Source organism: Plectropomus leopardus, chromosome 8 (assembly GCF_008729295.1).
Source record: "Plectropomus leopardus isolate mb chromosome 8, YSFRI_Pleo_2.0, whole genome shotgun sequence".
NCBI classification, from domain to species: Eukaryota; Metazoa; Chordata; class Actinopteri; order Perciformes; family Serranidae; genus Plectropomus; species Plectropomus leopardus.
This window is the reverse complement of record NC_056470.1, coordinates 17,838,713-17,862,623: the sequence shown is the minus strand read 5'-3', so window position 1 is coordinate 17,862,623 and position 23,911 is coordinate 17,838,713. Positions and strand designations below refer to the sequence as shown.

General features: G+C 39.7%; 2 protein-coding genes across 3 annotated transcripts; both read right to left on the bottom strand.

Annotated features, from left to right (window-relative positions):
• Positions 1 to 1,848: 1,848 nt before the first annotated feature.
• Positions 1,849 to 15,403, bottom strand: acvrl1 (activin A receptor like type 1). 2 transcript variants are annotated; one of them, XM_042491557.1, is made up of 10 exons: positions 14,715 to 15,403; positions 8,738 to 8,809; positions 6,971 to 7,207; positions 6,430 to 6,629; positions 6,249 to 6,348; positions 6,009 to 6,155; positions 5,094 to 5,369; positions 4,701 to 4,908; positions 3,234 to 3,351; positions 1,849 to 2,900 (listed from the first exon to the last, which is right to left on the bottom strand). In XM_042491557.1, the coding sequence occupies exons 2-10, from the start codon at positions 8,805 to 8,807 to the stop codon at positions 2,754 to 2,756; spliced, it is 1,503 nt and encodes a 500-aa protein (XP_042347491.1). In that variant the 5' UTR covers positions 8,808 to 8,809; positions 14,715 to 15,403; the 3' UTR covers positions 1,849 to 2,753. The 2 variants fall into 2 exon arrangements, with proteins under 2 accessions (XP_042347491.1, XP_042347490.1); XM_042491556.1 differs by lacking the exon at positions 1,849 to 2,900 and having other exon boundaries at positions 3,234 to 3,363; positions 4,711 to 4,908.
• Positions 15,404 to 20,116: 4,713 nt separating this feature from the next.
• Positions 20,117 to 23,104, bottom strand: ankrd33aa (ankyrin repeat domain 33Aa). The gene is made up of 4 exons (XM_042491804.1): positions 22,847 to 23,104; positions 22,588 to 22,717; positions 22,357 to 22,497; positions 20,117 to 20,931 (listed from the first exon to the last, which is right to left on the bottom strand). The coding sequence occupies exons 1-4, from the start codon at positions 23,102 to 23,104 to the stop codon at positions 20,117 to 20,119; spliced, it is 1,344 nt and encodes a 447-aa protein (XP_042347738.1).
• Between the last annotated feature and the right edge of the window lie 807 nt (positions 23,105 to 23,911).

The following is a 23,911-nucleotide window of genomic DNA, read 5'->3' as shown; positions in this document are numbered from 1 at the left end:
TTTATATCTGTCCGCTATCAGCCCTTTCCAATTTATCTCCACATTTCTTCAGTGTAAGTTGTCTGCCGAACAAATCCCTCTGTCTCTACCGAGCCAGTTGGAATGATCCCGCTGTGGTAAAGAATACACAGAGGGAGAAGTGAGATGGGCTTCTGCACTCACAGACAGGGAGTTTGGCCTCTCTGATACTTGAACAACCCCCCTGCAGTGTTAAAAATAACCAGCTCTACATCTGACTGACCAGACAGACTGGGGCTTTGAGGGAGTATTATCTCTCTGGAGTTTGTTCAACAACCAGGCAGACAGAAAACACACACACACACACACACACACACACACACACACACACACACACACACACACACACACACACACACACACACACACACACACACACACACAGAGAGAGAGATAAAGGAAGCACAACAGATACAAAAAGAAAATACTGACATGCACATATTACATAAAGGAGCTGATACTTACAACACTAATAAATTATTTTTATACTAGTTATTTTAACCAACCACTAGAAAATGTTCCTGGCAATTTTGATTCTTTTTCTTTGTATTCCCATCTTGTAAACAAGTTGCATTTATGCTTCACTTTGACCACATTTTCCCACCAGATCACTGGTAAAGCAAAATACTGTTGTTATGTAAGTGTTTATAAGATGAGATAAGTATGACGGCTGATTGTTCACCATGGCCGTTAAGGTTAAAGCTGAAACAAAATGGTTGTGGGTGTAGATCTGTGACTCATCTGAAGTGTAAACAAAGATGTTTACAAGTGGTTTTGATTTTGAGAGCAGAATCATTTCACTATTAGAAATATGTCAGATTTGTTTTTCCTTTTAAACAGAATCTGATCAGGATCAAATTAAAATGCAGGTAAATTTGGTGTAGATGCCATAATATTCAATGTATTCCTGAATGTTTTTGATTTTTTTTTGTCTATAGTTACTAGCATTTATATCTTCTGTAGCCAGCATTGGTTACTTGTGATTTTCATGATGTTATGGATGAATAAAATGAGCCTTTAGCCTTAAGTGAGGTCATGATATAATCTATTTGAAACATCAAATGTATTTAGGGAACAAACTCTCCCTAAATCCGCTATTATTATTGCTCAAAAACTGATTCATGAAATGAACAGATTTATTTAAAAAAAAAAAGTCAAATTAGTTTCTTTTCTGAAGGGGATCTATAAATGAGTTTGAAATCAAACTCCTCAAATTAAATAGACCTCTCTTTAGGTATTATTTATTTAAGAATAACGAAATAAAACATAAAAAGCTGAAGGCTGTGTTAGTTTTCTAAATGAATAGAGAATGTCACATCAGTACCTACCAAGAATAATGCAGAAAAATAAATTTATATAAATAACCTTTACATGTTTATTCATCAAGTCCCCATTCAGTCAGGCTTTTCTTTCATGAATCTATTTATGTTTTCCAGTTTAGCTTCTCACTGTGGGAGGTTGTGTGTTGTGTCTGTGTGACTGAGACAAAATGTGAACATGTTATCTTATCTTAATGACATTTCATGCACAGAGTGACACGTGTGCTATTACGGCTGATGAATCCTGAGTCCTATAAAATATTCATTTCCCAACTTCCCATGACATTGGTATCTGTTGATTATATATCAGTGTTGCGATGAATCATTGGTCTAAACTTCTAGATTTTAGGAAAATAAAAAAACACCATTGCAAAACTGATTACCCTGTATATCTCTCATGGTAAGCTGCAATACTGTGAGCAACAAGGATCCATGTTTGTCTGTTGTCTAATGACCTCTACTGGTAAGAGGGAGAATTGCAAACACTGGTGCAAAACCACAGCACAAACAATTGAAAAATACAATCCTTTATTCAACATTACATGTCGGTTTGTGGATTCCTTTACTGACCAAAAAAATGGTGATGGTACATTATTGACCTATAGGAATGTAGAAAAAAATACTTTGAAACTGCTGTGTTGTAAAAAAAAAAAAAATGTATATAAAATGTGTCTCATTGTTATGTAATAGAAAATAATATCCCCTTTAAAATATATTTACAATAAATCCAATTGTGATACTACAGCTTCAGCCCTTTAGAATATGTACAACTAAACAGCTCAATGTGTCTCTGTGCAGATAATAAATGCTCATCTTATATAAGTTAAATATGCTTACACAACAGGTAATGTGCTTTGGTATGAGCATGTTATTACTTACATATGTCCTGTATTCATGGGGAAAAAAGGCCTCTGTGTTTTCTTTGGTCATTTTTGGGAAAACCCATTTGTGCAATTTTACTGTATTTCAGAATAAGTCCAGAATGCTCCCCCTCTTCTCGATAACATCATGAGTAATGTCAGAATTTCCCTTCTAGCATGACGATGGCGGTATTTAGGCAGCTATGAATAAAACCCTGCATTGTTCAGTGTTAGTTATCCTGCTTTGGAAATGCCTTTTATAAGCTTAGTATCAAAGCAGTATACCTAGATTAAATGTTTTGGTCCTAATAGTTTTTCTTTTGGTCCCTTTAGTTTGCCGCACCAGATGAAAACTAGGCTAGGAAAAAAAAAAAACCTTGGGAGCCAGTCTAGACACTACATCTGAAAGTCATATGGTTTTAATATAATGCAGTGACTGTGTGAGTCATTAGCTCAAAATATGCTAATGATATGCACCTCGTGCTATTGGAATGTGGTGCACAATCCCTTCTGGCGTTTTCAATCTTTTGTCCCCGTTTTATGCCAGTGTGCAGGTCTAGATGTCCCGCTTGAGTTTCTCGATGCTGAAGTCGCTGTCATGGTCCAGTTTGGAGAGCGTCTTTCTTATCCGCAGGGCAGTGAGGCGGGCCGGTGGACTCTGGTACCAACACTCCTTCATGATCTTTACAATGGCTGTTAGGATCTGAGCACAAAGAGAGAGATGTAAAATACAACCTGGGCATCTCAGTAGAATGAAACATGTGGCATCATTATTACGTGTCCTGTAGAGAATGTGCTCTACATTTACGCATATGTAAATCTATGCGAGTACCTCATCAAGTTTGTATGTTTACATGTTTGCTTGCATGCCCATTTATCAGGCATAAATGTCTAAATTTGAGACTATGTTTGTGGTAAAGCACAGAAGCTGTGATAACCTGTAATGAGATTTTTGCAGCCCTAGAAAAATAATTGGCCTTATTGATTGCCCTTGTCTGTGTGTGTGCATGTATGTGTGTGTCATCAGATGGCATACAGGGTGGGAATGGAGCCTGTTGTGCAGACTGGGCCTCTGCTGGTCCACACACACCACCTTCTTCATCTCCTCAAAGCTGGGATCTAAGGGCACCAGGTCAAAGAAGGGAGGGCGGGTACTTCCACGATGCCTAAAACAATGCAAAACAGAAAAAAAGACTCAGGGCACATTCACAAAGAATGTACTGTGCTCGCTGATGATAACAGGAATTGCATATCACTTGAAACCGCTATCTGCCTTGTCCATGATATCACTGCTCAAACATAGCTGTAGTTTGCCCGTTTTTTGCACCTGATTGTGATGATCTACAGTATGTTGCAAACTATATATATATATATATATATATATATATATATATATATATATATATATATATATATATATATATATATATATATATATACACATATAGAGACTTTTGTAAGTTTAGATATTTGTTACATATGTGTGTGAGTGTGTGTCCTGATCTTTGTGAATTTGACTGTATTTGCATAGAAAGGGGCCAATTTGCTGTCATTTCTATGCATATTAACTGATTTAAATACATGCAAATAGCAGAGGAGCACAGATAGCGGCACAGTTAGGGGTGCATTTCACCCTTTGTGGGTGCTTTAAGAGTTAAAAGGTTTCTTTTTGTCTTATTTGTACCGAATTAGTGGCTGAAAAAGCTGTGCAACTATTTTTTGAATTTATCGGTCAGTGTGCTTTTTCTTCTCCAGTTGAGCAGAAGAGCAACTGCACTACCAAACTATCACAACAACAATCTTTGTTGTGGGACACAGTTATTGACTGTCATGTTAATATTGTAAAAATCCACATTATAAGTCAGAATGTACCTTTCTCTACATGCAAGGCCTGGAATAGCACACTTGGAAATTGAGATAGTCTGTATTGGGATTTTGTAAAGTATGTTTGACTAAACAAGAGAGCAGAGAAAGATATCAATTCCCTGGCGCCTGCGCTGGGATGGAGATCTGTAAGGCCTACACAGTGTATGTGCGTGTTTGAGAGAGAACACACACGCGCATAAAGTTATGAATGTCTATCCATCTGGACTAAGCGCGTTAGTACCAGTGTGTGTGCATGGTTGTTTGAGCATTGATGTGTGCTTGGATCTACAAATTGTGTGCACGGGCATCTGGACTATGTACAAGTGAGTGCTGACACCAGATAAGACTGTTTATAATTACTGCAGTGCTAATCATGAGAGAGGATAGTAGAGACAGACACAGACTAGGAAAACACTGGAGTGCTGAGAGACACGGGACTGACTGCCTCTTATGTATACAGAGCCAGACAGACATGACAGAGAAAACACATTTTCACTATGATGTGCCTAAGTATATGGGTAAATGATACATTGCTCTGTACTACAAATTTACAGTGAGAACCATTTTCTTCTTGAAATTTAAATAGGTAAAAATTCTCACAATACGACTCTAAAGGCACAATATTCTAACAGGGGGCTTCTTTTTACCATTGACGATGGTCCTGCGGGTAATTTCCCAGAAGACCAGGCCAAGAGCCCAGATGTCAGTCTGCTTGTAGGACTCAAAGACATCTGTACGAATCGTCTCATCCAGCACTTCAGGGGCCATGTAGCGTTTAGTCCCCACACGGGGGTTATTGCCAACATCAAGGTAGTCGTGGGACTGAGAGTGTATCACAGCCAAACCTGATGAGAGAGTAGGCACAGAGAACAGACGCAACCTTTTTATTTACAGTGAATCTGCACAAAACAGCTGTTCAGTCTCAACACATTAATCATAACTATGAGCAGAAGCTGGAAACAGATACAACAAGAAGTCTGGCAGATTAATTGTGATTTTGCTATCTCTGCCTCTACACAACCCAGCTCACCCAAGTCAGCGATGCAGCACTGTCCGTTTCGCTTTACCAGAATGTTACGGCTTTTCAGGTCTCGGTGGGCGATAGCTGGCTTTTCCTGAGAGCTGACGATCTCAGTGTGAAGGTGGACAAGGCCACAGGCCACAGACAGGCACATCCTCAGGCAGCTCTCAGGCTCCAAGCTGCTGTACTGCAGGAAGTCGTACAGCGAACCCAGCTCATGGAAGTGGGTGACGAGCCACAGCTGGGTGCTGGAATTCTTGGATGTCATGTCAGAGGCTATGAAACCTAAAGCCAGAGTGGGAGAGGACTATTTCAATACCTGGGCTGATTCTTTTTAGAATGACACAAGGGCTGGGCAATTTATCGATATTATATTGTAATATGAAACTAGGACTGTCATTATTTAATGGTACTGACTATAACCATGATATTTAAAAATAAAACATTAATTTATACCATTTTAAAATATACATTTATGTTAATAATCCAGTGCCTTTAAAATTATTTCCATTTCTTTTTATCCTCTTGGTCTCCCATGGCCATCTGGTTGCCTTTTCACTATCCATTGATTGTAATTGCTCTTTTTGGACAGTTTGTGCAGTAACAGACAAAACACACAATAAACAATGTTACCAATTGCTATATTTTTTTTCCTTATACATACTGCGATATATTATTATGTTGGCCACAATAATCGTGGTAGTGAAAATCTGATAACAAGCCCGACTTATGTGAAACTAGATATCGTCTTTGATTTTAGATATTATAATATTGTATGTGTTGTCTTTTCTAGTTTAAAAAAACATAACAGTAAAGTGATGTAATTTTCTGAGCTACTCCATATCACCCAGCCCTAAATGACACTGGGCTTTGCTTTCTGCAGAAAACATGTAACAAAAATATTTAATTAATCTGCTGCCATACCCAGTATGTTGTCATGTCGCAGCTGTACAGTGTTGTAGATCTCCGTCTCTCTGAACCAGGACTGCTCATCCCTCGAGGAAAAGATCTTCACAGCCACACTCTCCCCCATCCAAGTCCCTCTCCACACCTCCCCATACCTGCCTTTACCTGGAAACAAACGGGGTGACACAGTTACACAACTGCGAAGTAATATACAAAACATGAAAAAGAGCAGCAGCTTTTTCAAGGAAAGAGACTCACCAACACACTGGACAAGTGAGATTTGTCTGGCCATAGTCCTCTGGACCAAATAGGGTAGCCCTGTCCCACTTCCTGAAGTGCAAAACTCATCAAAGATATCCTGAGACACAAAAATGATCCACATGTGAAAACTCAAAAACTTCTGCATTGTATCTGATGTCAAACATTAAATGTCTCTTACGCCATATGTGGGCTCCTCTCCATTAGGGACCTTAAGCATGGTGACGTCATGGTCTTCAATGTTTCTTAGTATGCCATGGGCACGTCGGAAGCGCAGGAACAGTACCAGGCCACACACGCTGGCAGTCGTGATTAACAGCAGCAAGGACAACGTGATCCACAGCTCGGGACGGTTGAGCTCTGGGGGTGTTGTTGTCGGGTCTCCATTTGGATACACGTACCATTGAGACACACAAACACGCATACAAAAACATACACAATTTTGAGATTGTGGAACCAGTTGAGAACATTTCAGTACAATTATATATTTTTCAATAAACATGCTGGCAACACACTTAGTGCATCATCAGTCCAAAAAAGCAACATTATCAATTTGCTCTAACTGACCACAGGGGGGAACTAGAGGGAAGTTTTGAATCCCTTCAGAACAAAGTAATGCAGGATGTGCACTGAACTGTGACTGAGAAGACCCAGTTCTACAGTGGACAAATTCATGGATGTGATGTTAAAATATTGTAAAACAAAAGCTTTGGGGTACTTACCAATGTATGGAGGTCGTGTGGTGAAGGTGTTGCATAGGTTGTCTTTGCAGCAGTAGATAAAGAAGCGCTCGAAGGAGGTGAAGCACTGCTCCCTGTAATAAGATGCAAAGAAACAGCCTCTCTCCTCATTGCCGTGCACCCAAGTGTAGAAGCAGATGTCTCCTTTGCAAGTCCCGTTCACGCATGTCCCTTTGTTATTCTCGCATGTACACAGGAGCTTCCCTTTGTCTTCAGAATCTGAGGCACAGTGAAGTACACACAGACAGTGTTGACAGAAAGATACATTCTTCTAGTCAATAGTAAATTAAGAAACCACAGAAAGGTCAAACTCAGCACAAAAATTATTTAAGGATAAGTAGTAAAGTTAAAAACTATACTAGTGGCTTTGGCTTCCTAAGCAATGGAAAATGAAATGGTGTGATGGTGATTAGGGTACTTTCTATACCCTTAAGTCTTGCGTCATTGCAAGCCTCTGCATTCTGGTAAAAATGTTCTATGTTCCACTCACTTGAAGGTCCAGTGTGCAGGATTTAGCGGCATATATTGGCAGAAATGGAATATAGTATAATAAGTATGTTTTCATTAGTGTATAATCACCTGAATATAAGAATAGTTGTGAGTCCTCATCTACAGAGTCTGCCATGTTGCACTGCCATGTCTCTACATAAGCCCACGACAAACCAAACACTGGCTCAAGATAGGGACATTTGCATTTTAGTTATCAGCCCCTCTGTAATGAGCCAAACACTGTTGTTTTTAACACAAAGCTTCTTTATTGTGTTTTTACAGATTTAAATCAAGAAGTCTATTTCTTTTGGAGAAGAAGATACATCTGCGAACAATTCAGCTCCCAGTGAAAACCTACTGAACGTCTGGATCAGGAAAAAGGTGAGCACACATAAGCAGGTGCTGGACTAGCTGCCCATCTGCAGCGAGCCAAACAGCATTTGAAAAATACTGACTTCTGTCATGAAACTGCTTTTTTCAGAGTTTTTACTAGTGTAAATCACCATGTCCTTTAGTTTTGGATAGAACCTCTGAATAATTTGGCTTTCTGTAAAAACCTCCTGAACAATGCAGACTGAAGGAATCCTAAATGACAGTTCACACCTGTCACGTGGAAGAAGTTTTAGCTTGTTGCAATTTGCAATCTTCACCACTTGATACTGCTAAAGTAATGGTCAGGTGAGTTTGCAAAGCATGAACTTAAAGTTAAATCACAGTAAAAATGTTTTCGCATTGTGTGTGTGCATGGCAAGGCACAAAGACCTGCAGCAAAAACAGAAAGGACATTTGACCCATAAACAAGTGGAAAAGCGAGAACCCAAATTTGAAAACTATTTGTTTAAGATTGTTAAAGCTGCAATACACAATTTTTAACCCCTGGGAAGCTGAAAGACTCACAGCTGTCTGACTACTGACAAATAAAAGCCCAATATTTTTGAGCCTTTAGCTGCATTGGTCTTCCATTACCTGAGCCATTACTGTCCTCAAAAGCTACGCATTTACTGTGACTACATTTCTTGCCAGGTAGGTAGTGCACTCTGCCTGTCTGAGCTTGTTTGCTGGAAACAGCTACCTATTGTTTTATTCTGGAGGATTGGTGACAAATGTAAATCCATACAGTCTAAGTTTTGGTTCTCCGGGTTGCACTGAGGTCTTGCTGGTGATAATTTTGTATTCTCTATCGAAAGTTTCCTTTAATGTAGCTTTAATTTAGCGCTCTTTAAAATACAGAATATTTTCTGCATCAAACCATTACCTCACCTGCATTGATAGCAGAGATCCACAGAAATGCCCCAACTAGCACCACTGTGAGCAGAGCAGAGCTTCCCATCGCTGTGAAACAGGAACAAAATAATTATTAATAGTTGATATAATCAAATGACAATAGAATCAGTGTTGTCTCCTAAATAGGAGCTGTCATAATGAGAGTCCAGAGATTTAATATGGAAAAAAAATATGGAAAAATAAGGCAATTTTTACTGCTATGTGAGTGGAATTTACAGACTGTAACTTAATAGTGTCTGGACTCTTTGGCAGAGGAAGCTGAGGTCAAAAACAACAGTCCGAGGGCCCAGCCTGTCTGCCTGTGTTGTAATTGGATTGGGTGGGAAAAGGGGGCTTAGGGGAAGGAGGCTGTAACAGCACTCCAGAGTGTTTGTGTATGTGTGCCGAGACTGTGTGTGGCGCTGTGCTACCCAGGCTCCAGGCCTGTCGACTCCTCGACTACCCTGCTCGCAGAGTAAATATTGATGGCTACGCTTCCTGCCATTGAGTGGCCCCACCCGGCTGGCCAGCGAGACTCAGGTCTGCTCATTGTTTAGGGCTGCAGAACTGAGGGTCACGGAAGCAGGAGGGTCTTCATACACGACTCGGCCTCTCTCACTGCTGAAGCACACTCTGGTCTGTAACTTGACTCCCAGGTGAGCTCAGAAAAGTGACAAAATGTAGTTTAAAACACTGTACTAATATCAACTGCAACAGATCTCACCTTGCTTTTAACTTTCTGTCTAAAAAAGCACACAATTACACAAGCACACACATAAAACCTCAGGCCTTCCTTCGACATTGTTTAGCAGCATTATTCTTATCACTTAAAATGCATGTCTTTTGGAAATGCTGTTGTTCAAGAGGCATTGAGAGTTACGAGCAATATAGATGAAAAATGTGGTTAAACATTATTTGCTTTAATCAGACTCCGGGTGTACCAGGGCCTGCTGGCAGCTTCTTTACCTGAGGTCTATCCTGTTACCTCTGATGTGTGTGATGGGGCTTAAATTAAATCTCAAATGTGAATGTAATAGGATGCCAACTGTGCTGTGTGCATTCACATACACGAGACAGTTGCCATAGAAGGCACAGAGTGACTTCCGCAGTATCTCAGTCAGATTCGTCTTTGTGTCCTCATCAATTTTCTTTTTTTCTCATAGGTCCCATGGTGCCCACCGTAGTTTAAACCTATTGAGTCCATTTCAGTTTCATAAGTTAGTGAGCCAAAAGGTTAGAGCCTGATACCACAAAAAAACATCAAACTAGCTGAGTTCCAAAAAGGATACAAGATGGTTTCTAATGGCTACCACCTACAACTGGCACTTTGAGTCTTTTGCCTGTGTCACTGCCCAAAGAATAACACTGGGTAACACGTGGTCAGCTCATTGACAGAAACCTAAACAATTTAGCAAACATTTAAGTTATTTTCTTTTTGTCTTTTTTTTTTCTTTTTCTTTTGGGTGTTAGTCTTTTGTTTTTTTTTTCTGAATTGGGCACTTTGGCAATTATTTTAATAAACATTAAAAAAAAAAACATTAAATTTGTTTAAAAAAAAGTTGACGTCAGGCGATGAGACTCCTCAACTCCTCGTTCGACGCCAAACAGATGTAGCAGAATTTAGGGTCAAGTTTAATTTTCATTTAAACGTTTAAGAGAAATGACAAATTAATCTAACTTGTACCTTGTACCTTATGATGACGATAAAAGCACTATATACTATGCAGCCCTAGTACTGAGTTGGGGAATAAAATCCCACCAGTTAGACAGTTTGTTCCCAAATACTTAAAAATGAAGTTGAACTCGGATACTGCCCTATCAATTTATCAGCTTTACCTTTCTTCAGACAAATAAGTTAACCTTTTTTGCAAGACTCAAGAAATTCAGATCTAACCAGGTGGATCTTCAGTATGTGCATTAAACAAACTCATCACTGTCACAAATTTCATTAAAAATATCATATAATATATTATGTACATCTAATCCTGCATTGGCTAATGTGGCAGGCTGTGTAAATTAAACTGGAAGCAGTCTTTCTATAGAAGATGTATATTCTAGATTAGGCATTGCTTGCTGTAAGTGTACAGCACAGCATGTTTTATTATCAAATACTATAGAAACAGTTTTCCTGCCCCACGTCTCCCACAGTGACTAACACTTGAACTGCAAAAATCTGGCATTGGAACTTGCACATGTCAGCACAATACTACGGATATCCTCCTTTAATTTTGATGCATCTAGCTAGATGTTACAAACTACAGGAAGCCATTGCATTACCTTAGTCATTTCATTAAGTCGTGCCAAACGTCAAGGACCAAAAACCATGACCAAAAAGTGAAGGTGTTCAGCATGGCTAGCTTTACTGATTTGACACTCTTGGTTTCCTTTTTTTAAATTCTAATAATTTTTCACTTTTTCCCTATAAAATGCATGCTTTGTAAAAATACACATAGCTGGCTGTCTACCAAATGAGAACGTGCTCTAAAGGGGGTTTCCCATGTTTACTAAAGTGTCACATCTCGGCTATAAGATTTTTCATGAGAAATCTAATAAACACATCTGACAAACAATCTTTAGACTTTCCTCCTCTGCTGGTTAGCTCTCAGGCTCCAGCTCAACACATGGGAACCCGCTGCACTCTGCTCTGACTCGCTAAAACCACAAGTCATATTTTACCAAACAGAAAAAAAGCACTTCCTGTGTCATGCAACCTACAAGTCAGTGGTGGCGGTTAACCTGTGGGTCCAATGGACAAATACTTAACACAACTCCACTCAGAAAATGAGCTTATTCCCAGAGGAGGAGCATGACTGTGTCTTATTTCTCTAGCTATCATTTTTATCATCCTGACACAGGAGAGAGCAGTAATCACGCCCTCCATCATAGACAGCCTGACTTTAGACTCCAGCACACTTCCTCTCTGAGCTCTCTCCTGTTTGTCTCCATTCTGTCCAACGCTACACCCTCGTGACCCAGGGGGAAAAGATCCATTGTCATCTCTTCCTCTCATCTAAAGAGCCTTAACTCAAAGAGGCAGATCTCTCATTCCATCTGGATGACTGTGTGGTTATAGCGGTGGATGGTGGGGGCATGGCATAGCGCAGCAGCCTCATACAGCCCCTCCACTGGGCCTCATCACACCAAACAGCCCAATAACTCTGTCTCTGGAAAGTAACTTTAAGCAGTGGTACTGTAAAAGCTCCTATTATGTAGTTTAAATGGCAAGAAAACATCACATTCAGTTCTTTTTAATGACATAGCCACACATTTAAAACGCTTGTGTTCTCTGTGTGTTTAAAGTGGTAAAAAAAACCCCTCTTTTGACTGTCTGCTAATTGTAGCGACAGACTGATTGTATCTTCATTTCACAGACAAAGCCAGGCTTGGCAGGCTTTATGGCTCAGTTGCTGTCTGCATGCTCTCACATGCATACCTACGATGAATGCATGTCTGGGGAAGAAAAGGATGAACACATGATGTGCACACAAGTTGGTCTTTGTGAAAGCACTTCATTACAAGTCCCATATTTAAAATTGAATTTAAAGGGACAGTTCACAAAATAAAAATTGCATATCTTCCTTCTTAGCTGTAGTGCTAGTTATCAATCTAGATTGTGCTGGTGTGAGCTGCTGAGTGTTGGAGATATCAGCCATAGAGTTGTCTGTCTTCTCTCGAATATAATGGAACTAGAAAGTGTTCAGCTTCTGTTGCACAAGGCACCAAAATAAATAAATAAGATAAAATACATAAACTTGAAAAACTTAACTGCAATGTCTTTTTCCAAGAATCATGACCTGATTACTCAAGATAATCCACGGACATTGTTGTGAGCAGTTTTATTTAGGAACTATTTTCTTTCTACTGAACAACACCTGTCAACCTCATCACCACGCCGAAGGAAGTGTGCATCTACTGCTAGCTCATGTAGCACCACTGAGCTAGCTCATGTAGCACCACTGAGCTAGCTAATGGTACCCCTCAGCTGAGGAGGATGCCATTAATGTTTACATCTTGTGCTGTCATGAACATGAGCCCATGAGTGGATGCACGCTGCGTTCTGCACTGTGATAAGCTGTTGGAGATATCAGCCATAGAGATATGTGCTATACCCAGGTTTAGTCTGGCCTAGCCTAAAGTATACCTCGGGGCATAGAATAGCCTAGGCTGATTTATACCCCGGGTATATTTTGGGCTTGGCTAGACTATATATCCCTCATCAAGACTATGAATGTGAGGGGTATAATCTGGGCTACGGGGGTATGAAATAACCCAGCCTAAAAAATACCTGGGGGTATAAACTGGACTAGCCCAGGATATACCCGGGGTATAAAACAGACAAGCTCATTTTAACCTTGGGTATAATATGGCCAGGGGGTATATTTTGGGCTGTTACACCGGTCACCTATTCCAGCTGAAATTGGGCAACAGGCCGGGTACACTCTGGACAGCTCGCCACTATCACAGAGCTGACACAGGGACAGATAACCATTCACGCTCAAATTCACAACTACGGCTGATTTAGAGGAATTAACCTAACCTGCATGTCTTTGGACTCTGTGAGAAAACAGGAGAACCTGATGTATACATGGGGAGAACATGCAAACTCTACATAGAAGAGCCTAAGACAGACCTGAAACCCTGTAAGGTGACATTGCTAACTACTGTGCCGCCCCTGATAGCATTATGTGATAGACTAAAAAAATTCTACGACTGTACCAGCCGATAGTCTTTTCTTTTAGCATAAACACATCACATAAATACATAGATTTTTAAATTGTGACCAAGATATGTGACATATGTCATGTACAGTTGATAAATAAACTTGTTCTCTCTGGTGGACAAACTAGGCTAAAAATAGGCTATATTTGGCATTTCTGTACAGCAATTTCTCTTTACATAACAACTGTGATACAAGATATCTGCAATAAGCCAATTTATCAGCTTAGTCTCGCTGTAAATGTAAAGGTAGCTGTATGAAAAGTGCAGTGTATTAAAAAGTAAGGTAGCTACTTTAGTAACCAGAGTGCCTCTGAAACATAGTGAACCTAGTGGACCACATGTTCAATGTTCAATGTTCAGTCAAATGGAAATCCTCAAGTTAACTCTTTAAACCCTGGATCAACATCACTTTTTGTTGCTGCAATCAGATGCCTTTCACAAGTTATTTGACCCTTTGAAAACTGAGCAAACTGGTTTGATTTCTTTTGAAAACTTGAGGGGAAAAAAACAATGATCAAAATGGCAAGAAACATCTGACAAATCGCAAGAAATTGTACAGAAAAATTGTTTTTTTAAAAAAGAGGGGAGGGTTATTTAAAAAACATAAAATAAAAATAGGGAAACATTTTCAGAAAACTATATTTGTAATTATAATTCAACATTTAAAGTAATGTTACAGAAAAAAAACCCAAACACACATTTTATATTTCATGCTTTTGATTTTCAGCATTTTGTCCAGGAAATTTTCTTGATTTTGTTTTTTTTTCTCCCTCTTATTTGTGCTTATTTTCAGGTAATGTTCTTGTAAAGTCTTAGAGTTTTTTTTTGTTGTTTTTTTTTTTTTTAGCTATTTCTTGGTCCATGTTTTGTACAGTTACTTTTTGCCTTCACTTCCTTGTTTTTGAATAAAATTATTTTGTTCATTTTTCAAAGGGTTATGCAGGCCAAAGATACTTCAGTATTGTACTGTACTAGTATAAGCTAAATGTACTTTAAAGTACTTCCATCACTGGTAGCTATATAGAATAGAGTTCCATAAAGTTCATTTATTGTGGCTGCTCTTGTATTGTATAAGAAAACAGCATCAGTCAGGTAGGACACTTCTCGACACCTGTTGGTTCACATCTGGAAACACGTGGAGTAATGTATGGTGCTGTTTAGGATGATTTAACATAAAGTGTTAGCTATAAGTTACATTTGAAGGCGTTTGGAAACACAACATAAAGGGGCTACATACAGAGAAAAAGAGCTTTACCTTGTTTCTCCTTTTAACTTGACAGCCGCAAACGCCGCACGTCTCCCATATCAAAACGAGCTTCAGGTGACCCTCCGTGACCAACGTATCTCAAGTCAGAATAAGTAACGCCGGGAGAAACGTTTAAAAGACAGCGGGTTCAATTTTGAGAGTGTACTAAATCGTTTTCGTCTCAGCGACTCAGTTGCAGATGTTCACATCCTTTCCTGCTTCGGTAACGACCGACCACCGCTTCTGGGAAAAGTTCGTCCTCAGTTTTTTCCTTCTATTTGGTTTAAAACTTAAAACAGCCAACTCGTTAACAACAAGTAACACCTCTAACGTGTGGAAAAGTGAAAGCATAAAAAAAGGAGCTGGCAGCTGTGTCCTGGCGGGACGACAAACAGCTCAGCAGCCTATCTCATCTCCGTCCAAATCTGCGCTGATAAACCGACAACATCGTCGTCGGTTTGGAACCAGACCAGACTCCTTCCGCTTTGTGAACCCCACAAGCGAAGCCTCTCTGTAAGTCCTCTCCCATTAAGCAAGAAAGTTTTGTGTTGTTGTCTGTAGTCCCGATCTAAAGGCGAGATTAGAGAATTTTAAATAGTGTACACAGCTGTGTCCCACCCTTTATTGTCCCGTACAGGGTCTGCTCTGCCTGGAATGTGTTCTCATAGCGGTTTTCCTGTTTCTTGCTAAACCTCTCACTCTCCTCTTTCCCTTGTGGACTGCTGTCTGCACTGCACTGACAGGAATGTGCTTCAAAGACCCCACCATGTAATAACATTTATCTTTGTGTAAAAACAGGAACTACTCACTATCTTTCTCACTATGCACTCTCTTTGCATGTTTTTTTAAATTCCATAATCCTGTTTTTAAATCCAGATGCCACTTTGTCATGCATTTTAGCAACAGTGATCAATAACTATTCTGAAAGCAACTTCTGTCAGCTTAATGCATTCATTTTTCTGAAGTGAAACCAGCATGTTCTTGGGCTACCAGGTCCCATAAAACCACAACTTATGTTCCTGTGTGCCATCCTGTAATATCACAGACATTCTCAATATTTTTGTCATTTAGGAAAAAATGAGGGCAATGCATTGACTCCATGTCAGCCACAACAGAATGCTCCAGACATGATGTTTCTCTGTAGGCCAGTTTGGGTTCTTGATATGTTTGAGTCCAAAGTCTCTAGAATATTTTACTTGGCAACATATTTTCTTTCAAAATATAGTGGAGATCCATAACAAGTTCTCAAAGTAACACTCAAACAGGTCTACAGATTTTTAGGTGGTTTTCTTGGTAATCTACCAAAAAGTGTTTAAAATCACCTGATTTAACCCAATGGAAATAATGGGATAATAATTTGAAACATATAAACAAAATACAAATACTAAAAGGTTATCAATAAAAGGTTCCAAACCCATGCAGCACAATGTCAAAAATGTTGAGCGGTTAATAGTAAGACTCATAAATATGTTTTCCCTCAAAAAAATGTCTGTTAGAAATTCTAAGGTATAAGCAGGCCTATGCTACTTATCTTAATGTGAAATCCTGAAGCAATAATTATGCAAATATGCAGTTTTTTTTCTTTTTTTTTTTCCACTTGGGGTAGTGGACACAAGTTGTGAATTTGTCTACCATTCTCTTTTTTAGTGTGAGTAAAACATTAGCTTTTGCTGGCAAAGCATATTTACATCGCATCATATTGAGTTTAACTTTAGTGACCTTTGACCTGCAAAGTTGCAGCCTCAACTGATAAAAAAGAAGTATGTATGATACCGTGTCTACAAGAATATATTTGATTAGTATTGTAAAGCTTACATGTTCTGTCAAATCAGTTGTTAAAATAGAGGATAACACAATGGTGGTCCTCTCAGTTACTGCATTGTGGCAGTTAAAGTGTTTCTTAATGGCAAATGCATTTGTCTTTTGGATGCCAGACAGACTGTGTGAAAACTCCATTCAGCAGAGCCTGAGAGATGGCCTCATGTCTGTAATATAAATTCCCCTCCTTGTTCTCAGGCTCTGTAATCTCTCTGTTTTTGGCTGGCTTATGGCTGAAGAAACAGCTGGACTCCCTCGCATCAGCTGTCATGTAGTAAAAAGAGCAAATTGTTTGCCTCTTTTTAATCAGCACTTATTTTTCTTTTCTACTAATCTCTGTGATTCAAAGAGCCACTCGGTCTTATTCCCTTAAGGTTGTTCTAAAGAGCCTCAATTTGTTGCGTAATCTACTAGATTAAAGGAAATGTGAAATTGCTTCAACAGACATGTTTTCATACTGTGAGTTTTTCAAAGGTTATTTTGGATACAGAGAGGTTGTTTTGCTCCCACTTAAATACTAGTGAATAGTCAATATGTTGCTGTGGAAAATTTGAAAAATGAAGTCAAAATGTTATGTTGACTTAAGTCATAATTGTGTTTCGCAGTGTGATACCTAATTTTCAGAGGTCAAAATCTGTACAATCAGGTCCAGTTCATGTTAAAACTGCTTGAGGATATGTGTTTCACATCCGTGTCCCCATAGACATGGTTAAAGTCAAATGCAGGGGTCAGCAACTTTTCTGACATGAAGTGCCATTTTTAAATTTCCTTGTTAATCAGTGTGCCATGTCAGCAAAATTCTCAATCCCTTGCTCCCCAAAATGCTCCAAAAAACACTGGCTGTGTCCTCACCTTTTGTTGTTTCAGGTGTGGGTTTTAAGCAGCATGTGGTGTGTCATTCACATCCACACAAGTGCAATGCTTAAGTTGCAAAGTTGCTGGGCTATTGTGGGTGTGTGTATGTGTGAGGGTCCCTTTAAAAAAAAAAAAAAATGTGTCCCTCTCTAAATTCGGTCATTTTTGCAGGTCTGTGAATGCAGCACAAGTTGACTCTTCATGAATTGTTTTTTCCTCAGCAACACTGAAAGCAAACTTTAAGACCCAGAACAATCAATGGCTAAGTTTCACTTTGACTTTGCCAGCTGTTCTGCTGCTCCGTCTGTTCCCAGAGTGCATGTACAATAAATAATCACACGGTAGACTAAATATTGTTATTGTGGTGGGCTGCCACAGGTAAATGAATGTGTAGGAAACCCTGCACTTAAACATAGAAAAATTAAAAAAAAACAAAAAAAAAACAACTCTGGCATACTTATTGCTAGTGTGCCACTTGTTAAGCTAAGCATGCCAATGCTGACATGCATGCCCAAGTTTGCTGACCCCTGGTCTATTGTCTCTAAGTCAAGAGGTACTTATTTTAGAGCTGACCTCCAGTCACCAACTTCTCCCCTGTTAAGAGGAATTGAGCCACAGTACTGAAATATTTATATCCCTGTGCTAGCTTTTTGCCACATGAAATTGAACTGTTTTCACAGAGATAATTCCATGAAATATTTTTGAACACATCAAAGTAGCCTTTCTAATTTAATGTTACCAATAAAGCTAATTGTTATATAATGACACTGCACGTTGGATTAAAAGATTACAGACCGTGGTTCAAGAGTCATCCCATGCCACTCCGGTGAGCGCATTATAGGCTTCTCTAAGAGGCTCAAAATAACTTTATTGTGGAGTAATCAAGGTACCAGGCAAGAGGCTCATCCGTCACGTGCATGCCTGTTTAGGAAATGTTACTTTTCTAGCATGTAAATACAAAGAGTTGTGTAAGAGCAGAAAAAAAACTATTTTTGTGCATCACCAAATGTGTATTTTGTCCTGTAACCAGACCAAACACACTAACACAGCGTTCTGATACTTTCAGGTCACCAAATCTGAGGCAAAGTAAAGTGAAGACAAACAAACTCACTTGAAAAGGTCAGTAAATTTATTCCAAGCTTCCATACAAACATATTTTCATCCATGTCACACTTTATCAAGACGTAAAAGACCTGAGTTTTCTGTCTCTTGCTTCCACTTTAAAATAAATAACCCCAGAAATGAGGCTCTATAACAACACGTATCTAAATATATTATTGTTTAGATAACACATTTAAATACATTTTGTTGTAATTAGAATAGGTATTGCCGTTATAGTTTCATGAGTCATTAGTTATGATATTATCAAGTAACAAGTTGGTCTCTGTACAGAATATTTTAAAATGCCTCAGCGCAAACTGGACCCCAAAAGAGATTTCTTGGCTTGACAGATGCTTAATGTGTAATGCCCAACATAATATTAAGAAAAGATTTCCTGAGTAACATTATGCACAGATGGTTTCTTTGCTGTGCACAGGTAACTCTGCACATGTGAGGGTTTCTATTGATGTCTGAGAAATATTGCAAGCAGCAATTCTGGTATCCTGGTATGCCCATCAGACATTGTTTATTAAGCACTGGCAGACTGAGGGCGTTAATACCAGTTAGCAGTTTTTCTCATGATCTGGATCTTCCAACATCATTCATATGCTACAGCCAGACAGTTTGGAGTGTTAAACTCCTGTCAAAAAGACATAATAAAAGGCATCCGGTATATGCTAAATGTTGCATACAGAGAGGACTGGATAACCTTTGAGAATAAGAGTGTTTGATAAAACTTAAAACAGTGACTGGTGTCATTTAAAAATGCCTGTTGAACAGAGATGACCTCTGGTAATCATGTTTGAGCGATTGTCAGAAACACACAGTATATTGAGAATTTATCAGCTGCCTGAGCAGTTTGGATCTTAATCAAAATAAAGCTATTATATAGCAATGGTTTACTATACGTTTTTGAATCTTTTCCAAAAACATTACTCTCTTTGCAGAGAGGAAAAAGAAACGGTATATGAATCTCACGGTAGTTGTTGGCTGACACATTCCCTCATTGCTTGGTGTCATAAACAGCAGCCATTGCCTCTTTGTGCAGGTGGTGTTGAGGAGCAAAGCACATAGTTTGCAGGTGTTTTGTCTTTTTTCCCTGAACATAGTATTTTTGATCAACTACAATATAAATGTATTTGCTGAAGGCCATTTCTCATATGTACTGTATAAACAGTAATTGCTATTGCTTTGGTTCTATTATAGTTGAATACCATGATGGCACACTGCTTGGAAATCATTCACAACACACATATTAATGAAATCCTCGTAAATATTTTTGAAAAGATATGTCATTGCAGGTGTCTGCCATCAGTAGTAGATGTTGAGAAAAGAAACAGCCATGCTAAGACATGTCAGCAAATATCTCCAAAACCAAACAACATTTAGTTAACATTTTCAGCTTTGGAAAGATGCTGAAAAACATGTGAAGCAAATTGAAGTCACTCCAGTTTCTCATGTTCATCCCATGCCAAAGTTTAAATCCATAGCTTTGTTTTAATTGTCAAGTGCTCACTTCCAAACTTGGTTTTCAATTCCTCGGTCCTCTGTTAAAACAGGCCTTGTGTTTGTCCTGTGCTCATCCCTCATGCACGACTTTATCACAGTGAACTTTCTGAGGAAAAGAAAATAATACTTCATTTTTGGCTTCGTTTGGACCCCTTTGTTTTTTTCTCTTGTTCTTTTTCCTTTTCTTTCTTCTCCCTTTTTTTTTCCTCCTTGGCCTCCTTGTACTTCCAGACGGGAGGTTCCAGGTAGCCCTTCTGCCTTTTCTTCTTTTTCTCTTTCTTTGGAGTGGGCTCCCCAGATCTTGTCACTTCGATCTTGGGAATACAGCCCGAGGGGAAGATGCTGTTCCTGTGTGCTATGCTGCGGGGAATGAAGCTTCTCATGCCCCCTGATGGCATGCTTTCTCTGCGATCTGAGTCCTGGCAGCAGGATGTCAGAGATACAGAGGTGGCTGACACAGCAGTAGGAGAAGCTGAGGTGGTGATGGGGCCTTTACTGTGGGACACTGTGCTTTCCTCCAACTCCTTGCTGCTGTGCTTTTCAAGCAGTTCAGGGACGGCGAACCGGCGCTTGCCAATCTCTGGGGGGCTAGTGGGACAGAGTGGACGGCAACCAGTGGCTATCAGGGGGCTGTGGATGCTTGTGGTCATCCGCACCATATGGTCCATGACCCCGTTGTCTTGGGGGTCTTGAGGGAAGCTGAAAGAAATGGTGTCTTTTAAGCGCTGCCTCAGCTTCTGACTGGCTGTTTTGGTGGCCGTGGCCTTTGCTACCAGTTGCTTCAGCTCAGGCCACTCAGGAATGTAGCTTTCGCAGAACTGCTCAGCGACAGAATAAGTCTGCAGGCGGCGTATTCTCTTAAGAGTCTCAAAGCCTCCTGTCCTATGGACCCAATCCTTTAGCCCTCTTCCTTGGACCAGATCCATTGCATTCATATCTGCACCTGCACACAAAAGGGAAGAACATAGCAGTGAAGACAAGGAAGCAAGTTCGTAATGATTAGATGCTGATTGACATGGGGAAGTCAGTTGCTCCACCATGTGGTCGCTTTTGAAGCACAATTCATTGAGTAGATGTTCAGTATAGAATAACACATACAGAAGTAAATCAGGCCGTTTCACAACAGTTTGAAACAGGATATAGAGGTGAAAACGATATAATAAAATCAGGTCAGAGACCTGTGGATTTGCTAGAGCTGGTTGTAATAATGCAGTTTAACCCATTATTGGAGGCAGATGTGTCTATTTCAAAGATATGGCAATCCACTCAATCAGTAATCAGGGATCTATAACTAATCCAAGATCAACAGACATATATTTATATGCCACAGAGAGCTCAAATTTGCCTGCCAAGTTATCTGTCTCTGACATAACTAAACTTTGAATAGAACTTTGTTGGAATTTTTTTATAGTGTTATCTTTAATGCGTCCCTGTACACTTTATACAGGACTAATCCCTGCAGCCCAGATTAGTTATCAGGTCAGACGTCCTGACTTACCCTGTATATCCAACTCTCCTAGAGGTTATATTTGTATTTTACTGAATTGTTTTCGTAAGTACATGGTGGTGACAAGGTAATCGCTGTCTGGATATGCTCACAGAAAACATTTTTATTTCATTGCCGAGTAGATGGTCTTTTCATAAAACTGGGCTGTGTATGCGTTAGACAGGCTACAATACTTTTTGAAAGTGGTGTTAAATGACCAGAGAAAACACGGGAAAAGACTGTGACTTTTGCTTTTGCTCAAGAGGTAAAAAACCTACAACTACCAGAATGCACTGTGCTGCACTGGACCAATAAACACTCCCGGTGGTGGGTGATGTTGCAGTTCCCCTGCCCAATTTTGAATCTTTGGGAGCATTTGACCAAAAATAAATTGATTCAGAACCCAAAAAGTTAGTTTTAGCTAGAATCCGGACGTTTTTTGCTTTATCTGAAGTGTGAACCAAGACAACATCAGTGGGCGTGTCATCTTGGAGAAAAAAGAGCATGGAGTGGAGTCATTAACAGTTGGTCCATGCTTGTTTTGGGTACAAATAGACATCTGTATTAACAGAACAAAAGCTCACAGTGAATCAGTGCAATCAGCCATATTACTACTACTACTTTTATTGTGCATTGTGCAAGACCCTCCATTAATTACACATCTTTGATTATAATATTTCGGCTCAAAACTGGTGGAAACACGAGCTAATTCGCTAGATGGCACCAAAGTTCAAAGAGCCCTGAATGAGGCCAGTTCAGTAATCAGAGCTAATTTGGTGGAAAAGTGAAGACGGTATTTTCCTCAAACAGATATTTGCTGTTTCAAATTAGTTGTATAAAGACTTAATTTCTAGTAGATAGGACTTTGTAACATTACCTTACCATGCATTAGCAGGGCGGACACACACTCTTCTCGGCCCTGCAGGCCTGCCTTGATGAGGGCTGTGAAGCCACGAGGATCCCTGACCTCGGTGTCCACACCAGAGTAATAGTTAAGAATATAGTTTAAAATGGTGATGAAACCTGGATTGAAAAAAACCCGCTTTATATTAATGTGGTAGAAGTGACTTGAGATTAGATGTTGAAGTTGTGTGCTGTGTATGTCAGACATACCTGCCTGAGCAGCAATCATGAGAGCAGTGTTTCCATCATTGTCTTGGTGATTGATGTCTATAAATGGACATGTGTGTAGTATGATGACAATGTCTACAAATCCCTTGGCGACGGCCAGCATCAGTCCATTCTGAGGGTGAAGAAGGTAAAAACAAGTTGACCATCATGAAACTATTAAACTAGTTCATTATAGAATTTCTAATATTGTGTCAAACTCATTCTCCTTGCATGATAAAAGGGAAATCTAAATCCATCTCACCCTGCCGTTGATATCCAGTTCCATGGCCTCGTCTTTAGTGACTCCTCTCTCAAGGATCCTGTGCAGGGACGTGGGGTCATTCCTGAAGCAGGCCTCGTACAACGTTTTAGCTGTCTCTTTTTGATCTTCATCCTTTTCATAGTCAGGAAGCACTGAGTCATCAGAAAGCACACTCCCCGAGTCAGAATCATCAAGGAGGATCTCCGAGTCTTCGGATGGGCCTGCGCCCAGGTGGGGGTCATAATTTGCAGTGGCCATTGGACCCCCTTCTGCCTGGGATCACACCTGGGTGTCAGGCCCGCTGCACACCACCCACATCTTGAATAGGAAAACATTAATTGCTGTTAACATGGATATAAAATGGACACATTTTCTGGATATTTCCCCTCATCACTAGGACAGCCATGCAGTACCTCTGAGCTCCAGCTGAGTTGCTAAAGAGGACTGTAATGAAGGGCATGGCCTAACACCATCAAACTTTGTGTGCCATGGCAGACATAGAAAGAGGCAAACCTTGCATTAAACATTATTATATAGCCTCTGCAAGGGTGTGAAACAAGAGTTGATGGGACTCTGATTGATGATTGATGAATGATTATAATTTCTAAAGATAAACAAACAGTTTGCTGATGCTAACATGCTGACCTTTATTTCACTAAAATTCAATATGGATTCTTTTTTATTAGATACTTCCCCAGTTATTGTTTCTGATTGATAAATCAATTGTGTAGTGGAGGGCATGAACTTTATTCAGCTTCTGAAGGGGGGCATGACAGAAGAAGCTTGAGAACCACTACACTAATTCAAGAATGACTGAAAAACTGACATTGAAACATAAGAAGCCTTTGAAGTTAGCGTGTTGAACAGATCCGTTGACCTGTAAGGGCCCTTTGTAGGCACGATGCCTAAAGAGGATGACGAGCTTTCAGCTCACCTCTGCCCTCCTGTTTGAGTGGCTGATTCGCAAGTCCACTTTACAAGATGGGTAAGCTGAATGTACAACATGCTTTTTGCTAATGTTTGTTAACTAGCTCAGCCCATTATAGAACAGAAGAAGAGGTATGA